Consider the following 18,978-nt stretch of genomic DNA (forward strand, 5'->3'; position numbering starts at 1 on the left):
TGTACTTTCATTTATATTGAATAATTTTTTTTTGATTTGATTTGATAAATTAAACTGATTTTTTTTTGAGGGATATTTTTTTCAAAGTGTAGCGACTGTCTTATTTTTCGAACCAGAACGTAAGTATTAATTTATTCATTTTTTTAGTTCATTAAAATGGAACTCTTCAATTAAAAATTTCCCTGGTAGTATATTAAAAACTCTCAATTTCCTTATTACAACCTGATATTATATAGGCTAGGTGTGAACGAGTCCTTAGGCGGTGTTGATGAATTGTTTACATTCACGGCGGACCGCAAGCTCGTCAGCTTAATCGAATCCTCATCGAATCTCGTACAGTCGAGTTCGTTTTGCACCGATGCCGAGATTGTATCAAAAAAATAAATTTAATCTCGCTAATAAACATGCAAACAAGAATCCGTGGGCTACCTGTTGCAAGCGTGTGAGACAAACGATTCCTCAACCAATCAGGGAGCTGCGTCCGCCCACGGAGCTCGCTCATTGGCCGGCTAGGACAGAGGGGGGATACATGGGGAGACCGAGCCAGAGGCTAACCGTTAAACATGACACCGGCAAGAAAAGCGCCGCATTGAGCTTTCGGGAAGCTTTTCACGGGCGCGCTCGGCTTACAACGATAATCGGTGTCGCGATTAACTCATTTGTATCGACTTGGTGGCTACTTACATTATATTAGATAATGACAAGATTCTAAATATTTTTTAAGATAAAAATAATGAACTGTTTGAAAAAGTGTCCGAATAAATTTTCAAATTATTTTTTTTAATTGACTCAATTGCTGAGAACGGAATCATGTCGCTGGGTAAACAGCCTAATGAGCATATTAAGAGGCCGATGAATGCGTTTATGGTATGGTCCAGGGGCCAGAGGAGGAAGATGGCACAGGACAACCCGAAGATGCACAACTCCGAGATATCTAAGAGATTAGGCGCTGAATGGAAACTTCTGGCTGAGATGGAGAAAAGGCCTTTTATTGATGAAGCGAAAAGACTCAGGTTAGTAAAAATAAAAAATCAACTAACTAAAATTATATTTACTGTAAATATTACTTACTAATAAATAAAAATATATTATCGAAGACCAAGTTTGATTAAACACATCACATAATTTAAGAGCTTGGGTGTAACGAATTGATTTTATGAAATAATTCTGAGACTAAAAAGATCTTGATATTCTTTCTCTATTAGATTTTTCTGTACTCTTTCTGTATTCTTTAATAGTTTTTTAATTAGGAACGGGTAGGGACGACCACTAAGGGAAAAGCCAAGGAAAAAAAATAGGAAAATAAATATATTCAAATATTTCCAAAAAAAAAACTAATAATCTTCACTGCGGCAGTCTGTGTGTACCATATCAAATATTTAAAATTTCCTGTTTATTTGCAATATGAAATATGTTTATTTTTCCCCATTACTTTATTCAAGAAAAGTCCAAATGACAAATTGTCCAAAGTTCGACTTTTATTTTAATTTTTCTTATGGATATAAAGTTTCTACTTATTTCTGACAGTCATAATCATAAAATAAGTTAAATTACAAAGATAATTTCTCGTGAAAGTGGTACAAGGTATTGAGTCTCATAAAGCAGTATAGTACCTATACCTATACCCTGCTTAAACGATTTATAAATAGCCTTTAAATCGAACGAATGAATCATCTACGTCTGGGTCTACGGAGGGACTTCGGTTCTCACGATGCTTTATACCGTATGTCCCATGGAAAGTGCTCTGAGGAATTTTTCGAGATGATCCCACCACTTCCTTTTTACCATCGCATGCCCCGACACCAGAATAGAGTACATCCATACTATCTGGAACCACTACATTCATCCAAATTGCGTTTCTAAATATATTTTCTGCCATATACCATCCGGCTCTAGAATAAAAGGGACTTCACGGTGAGCGCTATGATATGTCCTTCTTCAAACGAGCGGAGAGCAGAGAGCTGGAAATGGACCCAGCGGTAAACAGCTACTTCGGCAGTGATTCGGGCATTGCTGACGCCCATAAGCGAGTGTAACCACTCGCCATTAGGTGGGCCGTATGCTAGTCTGCCTACAAAGAATATATCTATACTTATATTATAAAGCTGAAAAGTTCGTTTATTTGTACGTGCTAATCTCAGAAACTACTGGTCCGATTTAAAAAATTCTTTCAGTGTTAGATAGCCCATTTATTGAGGAAGGCTATAGACTATATAACATCACGGTAAGACCAATACAAGTGTAGCACCAATAAAGAATGTTTCAAAATAAGGGTTTAAATAGCTTCATAACATTCTACAATTATTATCTGCAAAAATATTTTCACTTTCTACGTAAATGAAGTGGGGAGTAAAATTTAGCGTTATGCCAAAGTAACTATTCCACGCGGACATAGTCGCCGGCAAAAGCTAGTATTAAAATATACCTCTTCTAATAATGTAAAGTTATAATAAAAGCACTTTAGGTAGAAGTTAGTTTAATGTGCAAAATGAATGCTCGTTTGGAATAAAATTCAAACCAGTAGAACATTCAAATTGAGCAGTTATCGGTATAAGTATCTTCATCCTGCCGATAAGTAGTTTTCTAGTTTGAAGGCCCAATCGACCTCATGTCTCAAGATGAGTCGCGGCAGATCGTAACTTCTATGAACTCCGGTAAATAGCACCAAGTGTACCGTCATCTCGTCTAAGCTAATAAAGAGCAGCATTAAGAATGTGTCAATTTGTTTTCTAGCTCCTAGACTACTAATCATGTTCGGCAAAGTCATTGCGCCTACAGAGCGTAACGATTATGAGATTCAATTAAGATTGAAAGTACGTTAGGATATAATCGAGTCATGACCAAGGAAATTGTCGACTAGTCGAAGTGAGAAACTTCAGTAGTTGTATTGTAATTATTTTTCTACTTTCCGAATACATACTAAATGCGTGATTTAAATAATAATTTTTTTTTTTAAACTACAAAAAACAAATTTCCATTCCGAACCATAATTTAAAAAAAAATGTTTCCTTTTTTTGTATCCTTGTGGTTATACCTATTAGGGAAAACCAATAAATTCGGCCTTAAAGTCGTCGTGGCCTAACGGATAAGACGTCTGCTGCAATCGTGTTGAGCGATGCGCCGGTGTTCGAATCTCAGGCGGGTACCAATTTTTCTAATGAAATACGTACTCAGCAAAAGTTCACGATTGACTTCCACGGTGAAGGAATAACATCGTGTAATAAAAATCAAACCCGCAAAATTATAATTTATGTAATTACTCGTGGTAGGATCTCTTGTGAGTCCACGCGGGTAGGTACCACCACCCTGCCTATTTCTGCCGTGAAGCAATAATGCGTTTCGTTTTGAAGGGTGGGGCCGCCGTTGTAACTATACCTGAGACCTTAGAACTTATATCTCAAGGTGTGTGCCGCATTTACGTTGTGTATGTCTATGGGTTCCAGTAACTACTTAATACCAGGTGGGCTGTGAGCTTATCCACCCAACTAAGTAATAAAAAAAATATTTTAAATTCGTTATCGATATTTTGTAACGTACGCAAAAATATTCGAGCTAATTGAATCTCATGAAGCTGAAAGTTGCCTTATGTGGGAAGATTGTCTAACCTTCTCCAGCTAATAATAAAAATGTGTTCAAATTTGAAGTCATGTCTATTGTACGAGTTATATGTTTTTTTATTTATTTATTGCTGTTGTAGGCAGACGAGCATACGGCCCACCTGATGGTGAGTGGTTACCGTCGCCCATGGACTTCAACAATGGCAGAGGCAGAGCCAAGCCGCTGCCTACCGCTTATGTACATTATATTGTGATAATTCTCAATATACATATATATTATCCATTTTCAAAAATTTCCATACACACATTACATACAATACAAATATACTCAAAGTTTATTAACAAAACATCATAAAACCGAAAACAGCTGCTGTGTATGTTTTTGTTTGTGTCATTTTCACACACCTAAACTTTGCACAGGCATCCAAAACCGATGACAATGCAATAATTTTATATCTTCGTTCTAATATCCTAACCAGTATCTACGGGTGAAAAAAAGAGGAAATGAATTGTTAGTCAGGATTGTTATTTAGCGTTTTTTTTTTATAATTTTGAATCTTTTTTTTTTCAATTGGACGTGAAGATTAAAACCTTTTTAGGTAGATTAATGTATTAGGCCTGATTTTACAATGGGGCTACCGCACAGCTGAGCTGCTGTACTCTATGGATCCTTTTCCATCTCATTTGAAAAGAAGCCACCATAGCGCCGATAAATAGACTTCACCTGTCCTGGTGAAACTGGAAAGACCTCCGGGCTACCAGTAATCTCTCAGACATAAAAAAAAATGATACGACTTCATTCCAGAATCGGATGTTACAAAAAATCTACAAAAACACTACAGAAGAGCGCGTTCCGAATGGTAGGGATGAAGTCCGCTCTTATGATCTATGGTGTGATGATGCTAAAGAAACAAGAAAGGGTTGTAGTTCCTGTGGTGTTTGTCATGTTACACAATTTAGCTTTATTTTTTTTTAAATGAAACTTTTTAAAATGTTTTATCTCTGCTCGGCTTACGAAGAATAAATTCAGAAAAACCGTCTTTATCATTGTCACCTTTACTTTTAACTTGACATAATTCCAACAAGAAAAAAACCACTTCTTATCTTTTTTTTTTTTTATTGCTTAGATGGGTTGACGATCTCACAGCCCACATAGACCAGGTGTTAAGTGGTTACTGGAGCCCACATAGACATCCACAACGTAAAGCGCCACCCACCTTGAGATTCAAGTTCTAAGGTCTCAAGTATAGTTACAACGGCTGTCCCACCCTTCAAACCGAAACGCATTACTGCTTCACGGCAGAAATAGGCAGGGTGGTGGTACCCACCCGCGCGGACTCACAAGAGGTCCTACCACCAGTAAATCTTCATTTATAATTAAATGTGGAATACAACAGATATTCTATACTTTCATCGAGAATGACTTTCATGAATAATGTACAAACTATTTACTTTATTGACTTACTGAATTCGCCTTTTCGCATTAAAAGTGTACAATTTCCAAAAATATTTTAATTTGAGTTAATATGCGGAATCATTTTGTATTACCAGTATTTTTCTCATAAATACTGTAAAAAGAGCATAGTTTAGTTTTAGTTTTTTATTTTTTTTATTTTACTTATGTTTTGACTACTCTTAGCAAAATGAATACATAATTTTATCTTACTTTAAAAGACAGATAATGTAACGGGTAAAAAAATAAAAAATAAATATTGCAAAGATGACTATTATTAAAAATATCACATGTTAAACCTTTAAAACACTCTCCTGTAAAATTAGTAAGTTTTGAGAATATACTCTTAATGCGAGAAGACAAATTGTTTATAACTAGCTAAGAGTCACATAAAGATTGCAGATAGAGATTATGTAGGTATAAAATTCAAAATTAACAACAAAATGAGGAACAAAATACGGTATACAAATGCTGACATCGGAAATAAAGTTTAAAATAAAAACACCAAGCCAGGTATATGATACTAACTAACTGCATCACAGATTCTAACATTAATTAACAAACGAAATTTTTTGTTTCTTCGTTTCCAACCAACACAAAACCACAAGATAAACATAGCTTTTTTTTATCTCAACAATTATTTCAAACATAGTTCTGTAATTCTTTAATGTTGTATCAACAAAAATACCTCCCACGGATACAAAACCGTCCCGGGCGCGTATTACAAACAGCGTATTAAAAACTATTTAGTCTATGGTCGTTATCACTAACTTTTTAATTTCTGTTATCTGTCAAACAAAGCGTAGTCGACACCTGTTCTGAGTGTTAATGTTTGAATGCTTGAGGGTTGCTTTGGGTACAGTTTTTTGTGTTCAACTTATCTTTGTAGGGTTATTTGATAGCAGTCAATGTCAAGATCATATTTGTTTCGAAAGTTGAAAAAGTTTTTTTTAATTGATATTAATAATCCGCTAATAATTTTTGGAAAATACGTTACTTATGTAATAAATAGAATAGCCTAGAATTAAACCACGGGATCTTTTTCCGTGATAAAATGAGAGTCGCAATGCAGTCATGCGTTTAGATTTCAATACCTATGTAATACAATTAAAATTCTTCTCTTCTCGACCCCGTGTCAGAAAATGGGTAGCGATAATCATGTGGTGATTTCTACTATTTCTATGGGTTCTAATAACCACTTTATACCAAATGGGCCATGAATTCGTACAGCCGTGTGTGCTAAAACAAAAAGCAAATAGGCACTCTGAGGACAAAGTCCTGGTGCCTTACTGATGGTAGGACCTCTTGTGAGTCCGCACGGATTGGTACAACCACCCTGCCTATTTCGCATTTACGTCGTAGATGTCTATGGGCTCCAGTAACCACGCAACACCAAGTGGGCTGTGAGCTCGTCCAACTATCTAAGCAATAAAAAAAAACCGGATGAAATTGAAATTGATCGCCAATTATTTTTAAAATGATGAAAAATACCTTAGAAGCTAATGGACTGTGTGAGATAGAAAAAAATGTAAATTCTTTAAAATAACAAAAGTTGTAAAACGGTTAATCAACAGAAAATGATTTTGGGATAACCACGAAGAAAAGATTTCCCAGCGAATGAGTGAAATTGCTCGACAAACCGACGCGACGGTCCAAATTTTATTCTTCGAAACTTGTTTATATGCAAAATTATCCTGAAAATGTCTTTATTACGTTCTATAACAGCTAACTGCTAGAATTGAAAATTCAATAGTTTTAAATGAAGGTTAATCCGCAACAATTTTTATGATAACCATAGATAGAAGCTTGTGTGCCACTCCAGAAGGTTTTTTACACAATGTGTACAATCTGAACTACAAACAGACAAACAAAGCCGCCGGATGTAATGTTTATCTACATTTTTAATTGTGAGATGTTGGAATTGACTACAGATAACGATTAGGAGTAGACAGTCTCGACGGTAGAGACAAAATGTCGAATGTTTTTAGCGTTTAGGTAAAGAGTATACTTTATTCCACAGCACAACATAGTTTAAATTCAAAATTAGGTAATAGGTATAATCTTTACAATAGGCGATCTTATCGCTAATAGCGATTTTTGCCGGAAAACCGTTTTCGCATAGGCAATTTGTAGGTAAGTTACTATGCGCTATGACTAACAAAATATTCACATAGTTGACCGAACCTTCTTATATATCAATAAATATTGAAGAAAAATATGTACACATACTCTATAACTACGTATAGCTTAAAATATTTAATGTTGATCGTTACGGTTTGAAGAGCGGAGCAGCCGTTGTGCCTTGTGAGACCTTACAACTCATGTCGCGAGGTGGATGGCGGCATTTACGTTGTAGATGTCTATGAGCTTTGGTTACCACTTAAAACCAGGTGGGCCGAAAGCTCGTCCACCAATTTAAGCTATATAAAAAAGGATTTATTTTCGTCCGTTTCTATCATGACTTAAATCATGCATTCCGGTCGGAATAGCTCTGTATCCATCGGAATCTTGGACCTCTGTCTCTCTGAAACTTTGAGTCTGAAGATGGGTGACATCAAGCTAATAGATACACCGTAAACTCTGCTACAGATGCAGGGTATTTAGCGCAGAGCCCCTTGAATGTCCTGGTCTGTCTGGTTCTGATCAATAGACTCACAAACTGTATGTGGTAAGAGCATTGGTGACTTTTACTGGTGGTTTTGTGACATATAGTCCACAAGAATAGGTACCAGGTATCCTGCCTATGTCTGCCATGAAGCAATCCAAACTTCGAGGTCCGAACTCATATATGGAAGTGGATGGCCCGAGGCTATACTCTAATTCGACTCAATAAATATATATGTAGTTTAAAAAATAACAAAACAATAAAATAAATAAAGGCGAGAAAACAAAAAGGGGAGTTATGATAATCTGACTGTACTGAGAGTACCTTAGAACTTATATTTTAAGGTGGGTGGCGCATTTACGTTGTAGATGTCTATGGGGCCCTGTAAACACTTAACACCAAGTGGGCTGTGAGCTCGTTCACCTATCTAAGCAATAAAAAAAACAAAGATATTTGGCCGATACCTGAATATCGCTAAAGAAATTTTCAAGATAATTTTGCTTTTTTTTTTGCTTGTATAATACAAGTTGCAAACAATAAAATTTGGACCATCAGTCTACCGAGTAATTTCTCCCGCTCCGTGGAAGATCTTCACTTTTTGTCATTTTCGCCAAAAAGATTTTTTTCTGAAGCTACATCTATAGTTTTACAGTACATAAGTAGAATTCGTTATTATACGAATTATATAACGTAATTTTATTTCTTTAAGAAAATACTATATACGATGGTCAATAATGGTGAAACCCACCGTAACATAGGAGTGCTTGAGGATAAGAAATAAAATAAAACAATTTTCATACAAACACGTAGTATGCCATACTTTTTCAATGAATTACACTCATATATTTATATTAAATTCCTAATTATCAAGATATTTCAGATGATTTTGTCATTACTATGAAATCTTGTTCGATTATGAATCATTCGCTTTTAAGAAACAAATTTGTAAGAAAAAACAGAAAACAAGCCAAATTTAATTAATCACGAATGAAAGTTTAGTTTGTGAATTATTTTTTATTGCACTACACACAATTTAATGCACTGAAAATTCAAACAATCCCTTGCGTGAGTTTGACGGTTTAATAGGATGCGGAAGGGATGAGCTAATTGGGTGGGCTCAGACTGCGGGTCTAAGAAATGTGACGGATGTAACGATCACACTTAGCTTGTGGCGGGTAGCCGTCACAGAACAAAAGATATTTGATAGATGCCTCAATCTCGCTTATAAGATTTTCAAGATAAAAACTGGCATAATAATATATACAAATTCGGTCTACTGAGCAATATTAGCCGCTCAGTGAAAGATCTTCCCTTCGTCGTTATTCCCACAAGCTTAATAGACCTAGTAGTCAGTGGGCTTGCCACCAGTACCACGGGATCCAAGTTTGATTACTAGCTGGACTACTTACCTAATAAAATTAAAACAACGACCTTGGAACTGGTGAATTACCGGTGGTAGGACCTCTTGTGAGTCCGCACGGGTAGGTACCACCACCCTGCCTATTTCTGAAGCAGTAATGCGTTTCGGTTTGAAGGATGGGGCAGTCGTTGTAACTATACTGAGACCTTAGAACTTATATCTCAAAGTGGGTGGCGCATTTACGTTGTAGATGTCTATGGGCTCCAGTACCCACTTAACAGCAGGTGGGCTATGAGTTCGTCCACCCATCTAAGCATTAAAAATAATTATAAAAAAACAGTCGTCAATGGATAAAATACTGTATCTGTAAATTAGTAAATATTGACACAAAAGCCGTGACCGAAAATCTTCACACTCGCTTTTCAAAATGATTCCCGGACCCCACCCCGTGGGAGCAGACAATTATCTGTTATTCATAGTGTATAATGTCTTATTCACAGTGCATTGTGAGGACGGGGGCGTTATCGGGGGTCGGCAGGGCTATAAAAATAAGCTTATGCTTGAGCTTCTAACTCGAAAAGACGAGTTTAGTACGGAGCTGTTTATACCAACTCTTATTTATGATGTTTTATTTACGACGCTTTTATTTATATTGCTCGGATTTTATTTGTCGAAGTTCTTTGAACGAAAACTGTTGAAGCTGTTTTGTATTCATATTTTTATAGTGTAGTCGGATTCTTGTTTTAAAACGATGTGAAATTAATAATTTTTGAAATTCTTAATGCTTTTTTGTAGCTCTTAAAATTTGTTTCTACCTATTTCCATAATTTCAAAAAAAAGTCTATAATTCTAATAAGTAATTAGAAATATGAACAGATCAGTTAACTACTAAACAATAAAACCTCTTTACAATGATATTTGTTCTCTTGCTATCATTTCTTAGTAGGCCACTGATTCGGTGTGCTTGGTGCGAGTTTTTTAACGTTCTCGATAGCGTAAAAGTTAACTCAATAATGTATGCAGCTGGAACAGCGCCCCTAGCGGCAAACGTGGGCATACGTTAAAAAACTAGCACTCTGCTGTGATTCTCCCTATAAGAGTGAAATATTTACGTTGATTTTATGTCACTCGTCGCACTCCTCTTGTATTGTGGCAAAAACCTTCCCTAGAGAGCCTTTGTGCGGGTGGATAATAATTATGCTTTAAAATTAAATAAATAAGACCGATTACAAACCTGCCTATCGTGTCATTTCGTAAAAAAAAACCGAAACTCACTTAACATACAAATATGCTTATCGAATTGTCTCCCATCAAAACGTAACTATTAAGTACCATAAATTTAATTATCAATTACGAATTTAATAAAAAAAATGTATTATGTAAATAAAACTAAAGTTAAAACATTCTAAGCACAGTTGTAAATATTGGGTTTATTAACAAAAAGTTGTTACATTTCGACGATTAGATCTAGAATCCAAGAAATCTCTGTCACACAAAAACAAAAGCAGCCATCATAAAAGAGCTCTCTATAAATCCTTCTCGTATGTATTCTCGTTTGTAAGGGTTGAATTTATTAACAGCAGCCCTTAGGTCGCGTGCACAGTGCACACCGCCTCTCATATTTGTAACAATCTTATCATATTAACTTACTTATTGTTCGAAATTATCTGGTGAAGCGTCAGATTATGAAATTTATAGATGGATAATTTAAGAGTAGGTTATTAATTTACTTTTTTTTACTGCTTATATGGGTGGACGAGCTCACAGCCCACCTGGTGTTAATTGGTTACTGGAGCCCATAGACATCTACAGCGTAAATGCGCCACACACCTTGAGATATAAGTTCTAAGATCTCAGTATAGTTACAACGGCTGCCCCACCCTTCAAACCGAAACGCATTATTGCTTCACGGCAGAAATAGGCGGCGCGGTGGTACCTACCCGCGCGGACTCACAAGAAGCTCTACCACCAGTAAGTAATAAACCACATAATATAACTAATTCGATACGGACACATAGTTACAGCGAATATCTAGAACGATTATAATATACAAGCGGTAGGCAGCGGCTTGGCTCTGCCCCTGGCATTGCTGAAGTCCATGGGCGACGGTAACCACTAACCATCAGGCGGGCCGTATGCTCGTCTGCCTACAAGGGCAATAAAAAAAATACTGGTCTGATATAGTTCGCTAGGTGCGCATCGTAAATATTATACAATATTATGAACCCTAATATACTGTAATAACAGTTATAAAAGGGAAATTACTGAAAAGAATATGTAAAGCAAATGCGGATTTTTTTATGCTTCGTTTTACAGTTCACTATAGTAGACAGTTTTATCACTAACAGCAACGTCTTAGAGACTATACTTGTTACGATACTTGTACCTTACTAACTAACTAAGCAATAAAAAAATAAAAAAGACGAACATAAATATATCGAAATGACTCTTCTGAGGACAGATTTACGGCGGACTTGCCATTTGAAAATAATATAATGATAATAAGACTATTAGACACACAAAAATAAACGATTAAATAACTTTATTCATAAACTAGCGACCCGCCCTCGCTTCGCTTCGGAAACATTAAAACACACATGAAACAAAAACAAAAAATTAAAAAAAGTAGCCTATGTTCATCAGGGACAATGTCGGCTTCTAATGGAAAAAGATTTTTTTAAATCGGTCCAGTAGTTTCGGAGCCTATTCGAAACAAACAAACAAACAAATCTTTCCTCTTTATAATATTAGTATAGATGTGTATAGCATTTTACATAATTTTTCATTACATGTAGTCCCTACAAGTTATATGTATGTTATATGCAAAAGCAAAACGCTACTTCTATCAAATATTTTATCCTAACACCAATTAAAAATACCTACCTTTTTTTTATTGCTTCGATGGGTGGACGAGCTCATAGCCCACCTGGTCTTCAGTGGTTATTGGAGCCCATAGACATCTACAACGTAAATGCGCCATCCACCTTGAGATATAAGTTCTAAGGTGTCAAGTATAGTTACAACGGCTGCCCCACCCTTCAAACCGAAACGCATTACTGCTTCACGGTAGAAATAGGCAGGGTGGTGCTACCTACCCGCGCGGACTCACAAAAGGTCCTACCACCAGTAATTACGCAAATTATAATGTTGCGGGTTTGATTTGTATATACTTATATATACCTACAACTAATTGAAAAAATAATTCTCTGTAATCAATCGTTTGAAGATATTTAATGTTTCCGGTCTTAAAGTTGCTGGCTGCTGTAATTTTATTTGAATATCAACACGTATAGATCGATATTCATCATAATCAGAACCACAATCGAGTACTCGCATTTTATTACCTAATAAATTTCAAAAGATCTAATAGAATAAAGATGTTAGTTAATTTGTCAATCATTGTAATGTCAGAACTGCCGTATTCCCAGGTAAATACCACGAGTTTCTCCTAAAGTCAGTCAGTTATCGGTCACGACAATGCCCCGGTCGCACCTCTGTTTACAAGCACACACTTCTTTATCATTTTTTTTTCTATTTGATTCTCGATATAATCTGTCTGTATTTGTTCGATCGTTCCGTATTCAAATAATATCGTAAGTATTAGATATGATTCGGAGTTGTTCTTTTTTTTATCGATTTGTGAAATAGTTTTATTTGGCGCGTAAATGTTGACGCCATTTTGAATGTATTTTTTCTTAAGTACTGTATTTTTTTTTACCCAAATTTATGAAGACCATGGTCCACTGTGAATCCACCAGGCACTTTGAGACATGAGGTTGAATCTACCCTCAAAATCGTAACGCTTCGCCACAGAAATACTTAGAAAAAATATCTACTCGTTTGGAATTACAATACAAGGGGGGAAATTTGTGTTACCAGTCAACGCCATTTGGCGATCATATCTTCTCAATCTCAGTACCTATTGAACGCTGCTGCCGGTTCTCTGGTGAATCCAATAGTAAATTATACTCTACCTTTAGTATATTTACCCAATACACTGTAAGCTTATAATATTGACACAATAAGACAGACACATCACAAAGCTAGTTCATATCGAGAATCATACCGATATCACTATTTACGTTATTCGATTAACTCAAATCGAATATACACCGAAAAAAAAAACGAACGATAAAAAGATACGTTTTTTTTTCTCGTCTTCGAGATATTATTATTTTTCCTTCTGTTATCGTATTTATTTGAGCACTGCAATAACCATAAAGCCGAGAACTCACACAGAGAAGCGTTTGTACCATAGCAAAGGTATTATTAAAATTGTCGCATGTATGAATGATTTGATAGAAGCGTTGCATCGGTCATTGACCTGCTTTTTTTCTGTATTTTTTGTAGGTTTCCTGATCAATGGCGACAATGTTCTTGTGTAAATATGTGTTGATAAGGATAATATTATGTCCGTTTGTATATTTTACGAATTGAATTGTCATTTTATGCTTAATGGAAACGTATTTTGACTACCTACATTAACTTTCGTCATGGTAATCGACTTGCCGATTGCCATGGTAATCGACTCGTTGCCGCCGCTGACTACTCCCCGAATCCTGATAACGCAGAAGCCGCCCTTACGGATCCATCAGATCCAATAACCCTTGCAATAACCCTTGCCTTCAGCTCTAACACTAGGAGCAGGCTTAAGGACCTCGGTAATCGTACTCCTCGAACTCGGCAAAGAGTTCGACGTGCAACCTAACCTAAACATTAGCCCGTTGAATTTCTCGCTGGATCTTTTCAGCGGGTCGCGCTTTCGATCCGGTAGTAGATTTATTGCGAATCATATCATATAAATCAATTGCGAAGTTGTCCAGAGTTACATCTACCTGGGATCCACAATCACAAATACTGGAAGTTGCGAAGAAGAAATTAAAAGACGTTGTGCCGTGACACGATCAGCCGTGGAAAAGCTCACAAAAATATGGAAAGATCGCCGCATAACTAAAAACACCAAAGTTCGCTTAATGAGGTGCTTAATATTTCCTATTTTCCTATATGGAGCAGAAACATGGACGATCCATCAAAAATGTCGTAAAAAGATTGACGCCCTTGAGATGTGGTGCTGGAGACGCTTGCTGAGGGTAAAATGGACTGCTCACCGCACTAATGTATCCATCCTCAAAGAGCTCCAAATCAAACAAAGGCTTTCGTCGATTGTGCAATTGCGAATTCTTAATATGTTTGGACATATCATTCGTAATGAAAGGTCATTGGAACGTTTAGTGGTTCAAGGAAGAGTAGACGGTCAACGCTCTCGCGGCCGATCACCCACAAGGTGGACAGACTTGGTTAAGTTTTCTACGAAGTGTTCCCTTACTGAGTGTACACGTACCGCCACAAATAGAGAGAGATGGAGAAGCCTCTCAAAAGCCGCAACCAAATATTAAGACTTACGTAACCACGACCACTCCGCCAGGAGTGAACGACTGAGAAGAAGAAGTAGATTTATTCGCGAAGCAGATACTCTTGTGTTGTCAGGTCTCCTTTGGAGGCGCTCGGGTAGCTGTTAGCATATCCCGCCCCTACTGGCTGAGCCCCTGCGCGCTCACCTGTCCTGGTGAAACTGGAAAGGCCTCTGGGTCACCAGTAATCCCTCAATCATAAAAAAAAGTTATTGCTGTCTACCCACACGGTTTCAAGTACCAACATCACAACGCTCAACCTGTCTGAACACACAATGCCACCAGTAAAAAATTAATATTTAACGGTTTCCTTGACCCTGCCCACGACTTGTATAAACCTCACTAAATATCAAAGATCAAAACGGTTGTTAGGTTCTAACTTAGCATCCTATTGTTCTATCGGACACAAGAGGCACAAATCAAAATGCATCACAGTCCAACACCGCGACCGTATAATTACAGTCGACTCGCTGACAATAACCAAACGATCACAAAGCCAGAATAATCGGGCAGTCACTATTTATTCACACGCAAAAAGGCCTTATAGCGTACTCAAGCACAAACCAAAATAGCCCTTAACTAAACATCGAAACAGTAGGATTTGGTTTTATGTTACGCTGTGACATAGTGAGGTGACACGTGTTACCGATTCGCGATCGTCACAATGCAATAATCTGTGCATTGTTGAATCGTCATTGTTGTTTTAAGGGCGTCGCGACGTCCACAATTGAACGCTTTATTGCATAAATAATATTATTATATTGCAGAGGCATTGCATTGTGTTGTTTTGTTGATTTTTTATTCTACTACGATTATTTGTCTGTAGTTTTGTTTTACTTATTATTCATTGTTGACATAAGCTATTTTGTAATAGAAAAAAGATGAGGTTAGCGAAACTATGATTACAGATGAAGAAAAGTAGTAACAAAAAGTCAGACGGGGGTAATCATGTAACATTCGCTGGAAAAAAATAAAATGCACGTGTATTCTTCAAGTTTAATCTTTATGAAAGTACTATCAATATTTGAAAGGCATTAATGCTTTCCCGAAACAGATGCGAGACGTGTACATAGAGATCCCGAAAACCAAACATCTTTCACTAATCTACTATATTACTCGCTTACTACAATCAACGATTAATTCCAACTACATCTAATCCATTTTTTTTTTCACAGGGCTCTACACATGAAGGAACACCCGGACTACAAATACCGACCTCGACGGAAACCAAAAGCCCTTGTAAAGAAAGAACCGAAATTCGGCTTCGGCATCAATGGACTAATGGCACCCGTGCCACGGCTGGTCACGCCCTCTATGCCTCATCCCGTACCCCAATTACCAGTCCCACATCACTTATTACCGGAAAAACCGGATCTGAGCCGGGCGCTGTTCCCACCACTACCGTATCCGTTTTATCCGTTCGCGAAACTGCCGTCCGATGATGGAAAATTAGCTGCGGAATTAGCTCATTTACAGGTAATTACACTACTTCATTTTAAAGTAATTTATTGAATTGTTGTATCTAGTTTAGTGATTGCTAGTTCAGATGCACAAATTGGGCAAATGGTAATTGTTTTTATGTTTTGAAATTGCACCAAAATCCACTCCATCGTTTATTTACGAAATGATACGTAGACCAATTTAAGCTTCAGATTCACTCACTTCACACTCTCCTTAAACGAGTAATGAAATTTTCTAGGCTCTGTACGGCGGAGCGCTGTATAGCAGCGCTCTCTACAATAGTGCACTGTCCCCTTGCGGATGTCCACCACGTCGGACCCCATCACCCCCCGCCGACCTCAAACGTCCAGTAGCATACGTCCTCATGAAGAGCGACGAGGAGCCTCCTCAACACGTCATATGAAGGCCGGTTGCGCTCCCAGCGAGGGCCTGGCCTTCGCATTGGGAGCGACCCTCCACTTCAGTACAGGAGGTTGATAGGGAGTGCAGCTCGCCCGACAGCGTGTAAGACTGAACCTAGTGCTTTTATTGACGGAAGTTGATCATTCAGTGTACAAGTAAGTAGACAGAACGTGCATTTCGCAGGAAAGCGTGTAGTACTGTATGCTCAGTGCGTTAATATGATGAAGTGATTCCGAATGAATGACTATAATGAAGTGAAGTCGATTATGCAACTACAGTTGACAGTGATTTACCTGACGGCGCATAAGACTGAGCCTAGTGCAATATGATGTAAAGTTGATTATGATTGTTAATTAATTGACGTAAAATTGTGCAATCAAAAGACGATTCGACTCTTATTATCATGATAGTGTAACATTGAATATAAATTACACTCAATGAATGCAAATACCCTGGATGATCGTTGTGAAAGAGATCAGAATACTTTGAACCGTTTTCATTAACTAATACGTAATAATTTAGAAAATGTTAATAGTGTATGTTATTCATTGATTAATAAATCGGACATAGAACGAAAGCGTGCGTTGAAGTAAACAAGCGCCCTTAGTTAATAATACGTAATCGACTAATTCAAACGTTGTATAATCGAAATACGAATTGAAACGGTCTAAAACTAAAATTAATTATGAACTCTGTGGCTGTGGTGTTAACGTTCAGTAATTTGTGGGTGCGGCATTCCGAGCAATTGAATTCCTTCTTCACTTATACGAAGCACCTCATAATTAAGCCTCACAACATAAAATTGTAGTCAAATTAACCTAAGCTCCATGCTACTATGGAATAGCTGACATATCATAGAATATAAAATGTAAACGAAACAGCGTTAGTTAGATAATATGATGTCAATTTTGTAATTAACACACATTTACCGATTTTCAAGAACCGGTGCTAGATCGGTAGAGTTAAGACAACACTAAGCTCAGTGCAACTGAGTTAAGACGTCATTCTGAGTATTAATACAGCGATTATTTGATAATGCGGACAGCGTCGCTGTTCTGAATAAAACCTTAATCTTAGTCTCTTAAAAAAAATTATCTTACAATTCGGAATGATAGTTTTTCCAAATGTAATCATAATCAAAGCAGTAATATTCTATGTCTATTTGAAAACACATTCTTAATCATCTAAAAACTAATTAAATGTGATGTATGATGACTCTTATTAGGCACTTTTATAACCTTAGGCAGCTAAGCACCGGAATATTAAATAAAACACAACAATGTAATTTACACAATGAGGAAATTAAGTCGACATTGTTATATCAAAATAAATCTGATTTTAATCGGTTATCTTTAGTTTTAACTTTGGGTGTTTGGTTATGCCATAATAATGAACAGTAGAATAGTCGCTATTACACTGTAAATAGAAAAGAGTAAGCACTACATTTTGTTTATAGCTCGAAACTCGTTATTTTTAATTAGTAGCGTTATAACTGCTATAAATGCTTATATGATTAAGAATGTGTATTTCGTTTAACAAATCATTCTTAATATAATCGAACTTATTAATAGTTGCGTAGTTATTGTATAGGTATAAAGACAGTGTAAATATTTACACGTTTTCGTTTTGATTCGGTTACCAGATAATTTATTGTTTAGATAATTTTAGTATGTTTTAACGTTATTTCAAGAATTTAAAACATGGCCTTTCGTTGTTACCTATCTATCTCTATTCTTTTATAGTACCAATATATAAAAATATATGCAATTGATGACTTTCAGGTTGCTAGCATTCACTAATTTTTTTTTTTCGTCTCTGTGGGATAATTGCAAATGGTTGTATGGAACTCCGTGAAATGTACAAGCATTGAATTACACACATGTGAAATGCGTAGAAATAAAAGTATTTCAGTCAAATTTTCCTCCAAGAAGGTCCGCTGAAATTTTATACGAGAATTATATTTGCGTTCTATATGTTCCTAAACCATTCATCCAATTGGATGTGTTTGTGGCATCTTTGAGAGCATCGGTGACCTTGAGCTTGAATCTTGGAAAGCCATACAAAAAACCAACAAAAACTTTTTAAATAATGACGTTAAAATCAATACCGTTTGAAAAGACGGATTTCCATACAGCAGCAATGTGTGACGTGCAAAGCTATGGCTATTTTTCACTTAATTTGTTTGAATAAGTACACGACTAATTACTGTCTATAAACTTTATTTTTTATTGTGTCAAAATTTACATCACTACACACGTCTTAGATTAAAATTTGTACTTGATAATTAATTTGTTGTTTTTGGAAAGTAACTAATTTGTTGTTGAATTAATTTTCTTGTTTTATCAATAAGTTTGGTTAACGTATATTATATTGTATTAAGTTTTTTTTACATGTTTAGTTGAATAAAATATTTCGTAAATTCTGTGTTTTCATTTTGTAGATAAAACTTTTTATAGGTTTTTTTAATCCACATTTTTTAAATTACATTATGTAAATAAATTAACCGCCTACTACTAACCTATTTTCACTCCTACTCAATATCATTTATCTGATCCTTTTATTTTGCGAATTCTCAAAATTGCAACCGCATTTTATGATCATTATAGAAAGCACTCTCTCTCTCGATATACCTATAGATATACCTATCAGATCGAAACATTCAAAAACAGATTCTATTGTATTTAAGTTTAAGCTTTTAGTTAGTTAGCGTCTGAGAAATTTAACAACCA

General features: G+C 36.2%; 1 protein-coding gene across 1 annotated transcript; it reads left to right on the forward strand.

Moving 5' to 3' along the window:
* The first annotated feature begins 130 nt into the window (after window positions 1–130).
* LOC114253172 (uncharacterized) lies at window positions 131–18,627 on the forward strand. Its single transcript, XM_028187933.2, has 3 exons — window positions 131–1,013; window positions 15,562–15,862; window positions 16,086–18,627. The coding sequence occupies exons 1-3, from the start codon at window positions 811–813 to the stop codon at window positions 16,248–16,250; spliced, it is 669 nt and encodes a 222-aa protein (XP_028043734.2). The 5' UTR covers window positions 131–810; the 3' UTR covers window positions 16,251–18,627.
* The last annotated feature ends 351 nt before the right edge of the window (window positions 18,628–18,978 follow it).

This window comes from Bombyx mandarina, chromosome 04 (genome assembly GCF_030267445.1).
Source record: "Bombyx mandarina strain Sakado chromosome 04, ASM3026744v2".
Classification (NCBI taxonomy): Eukaryota; Metazoa; Arthropoda; class Insecta; order Lepidoptera; family Bombycidae; genus Bombyx; species Bombyx mandarina.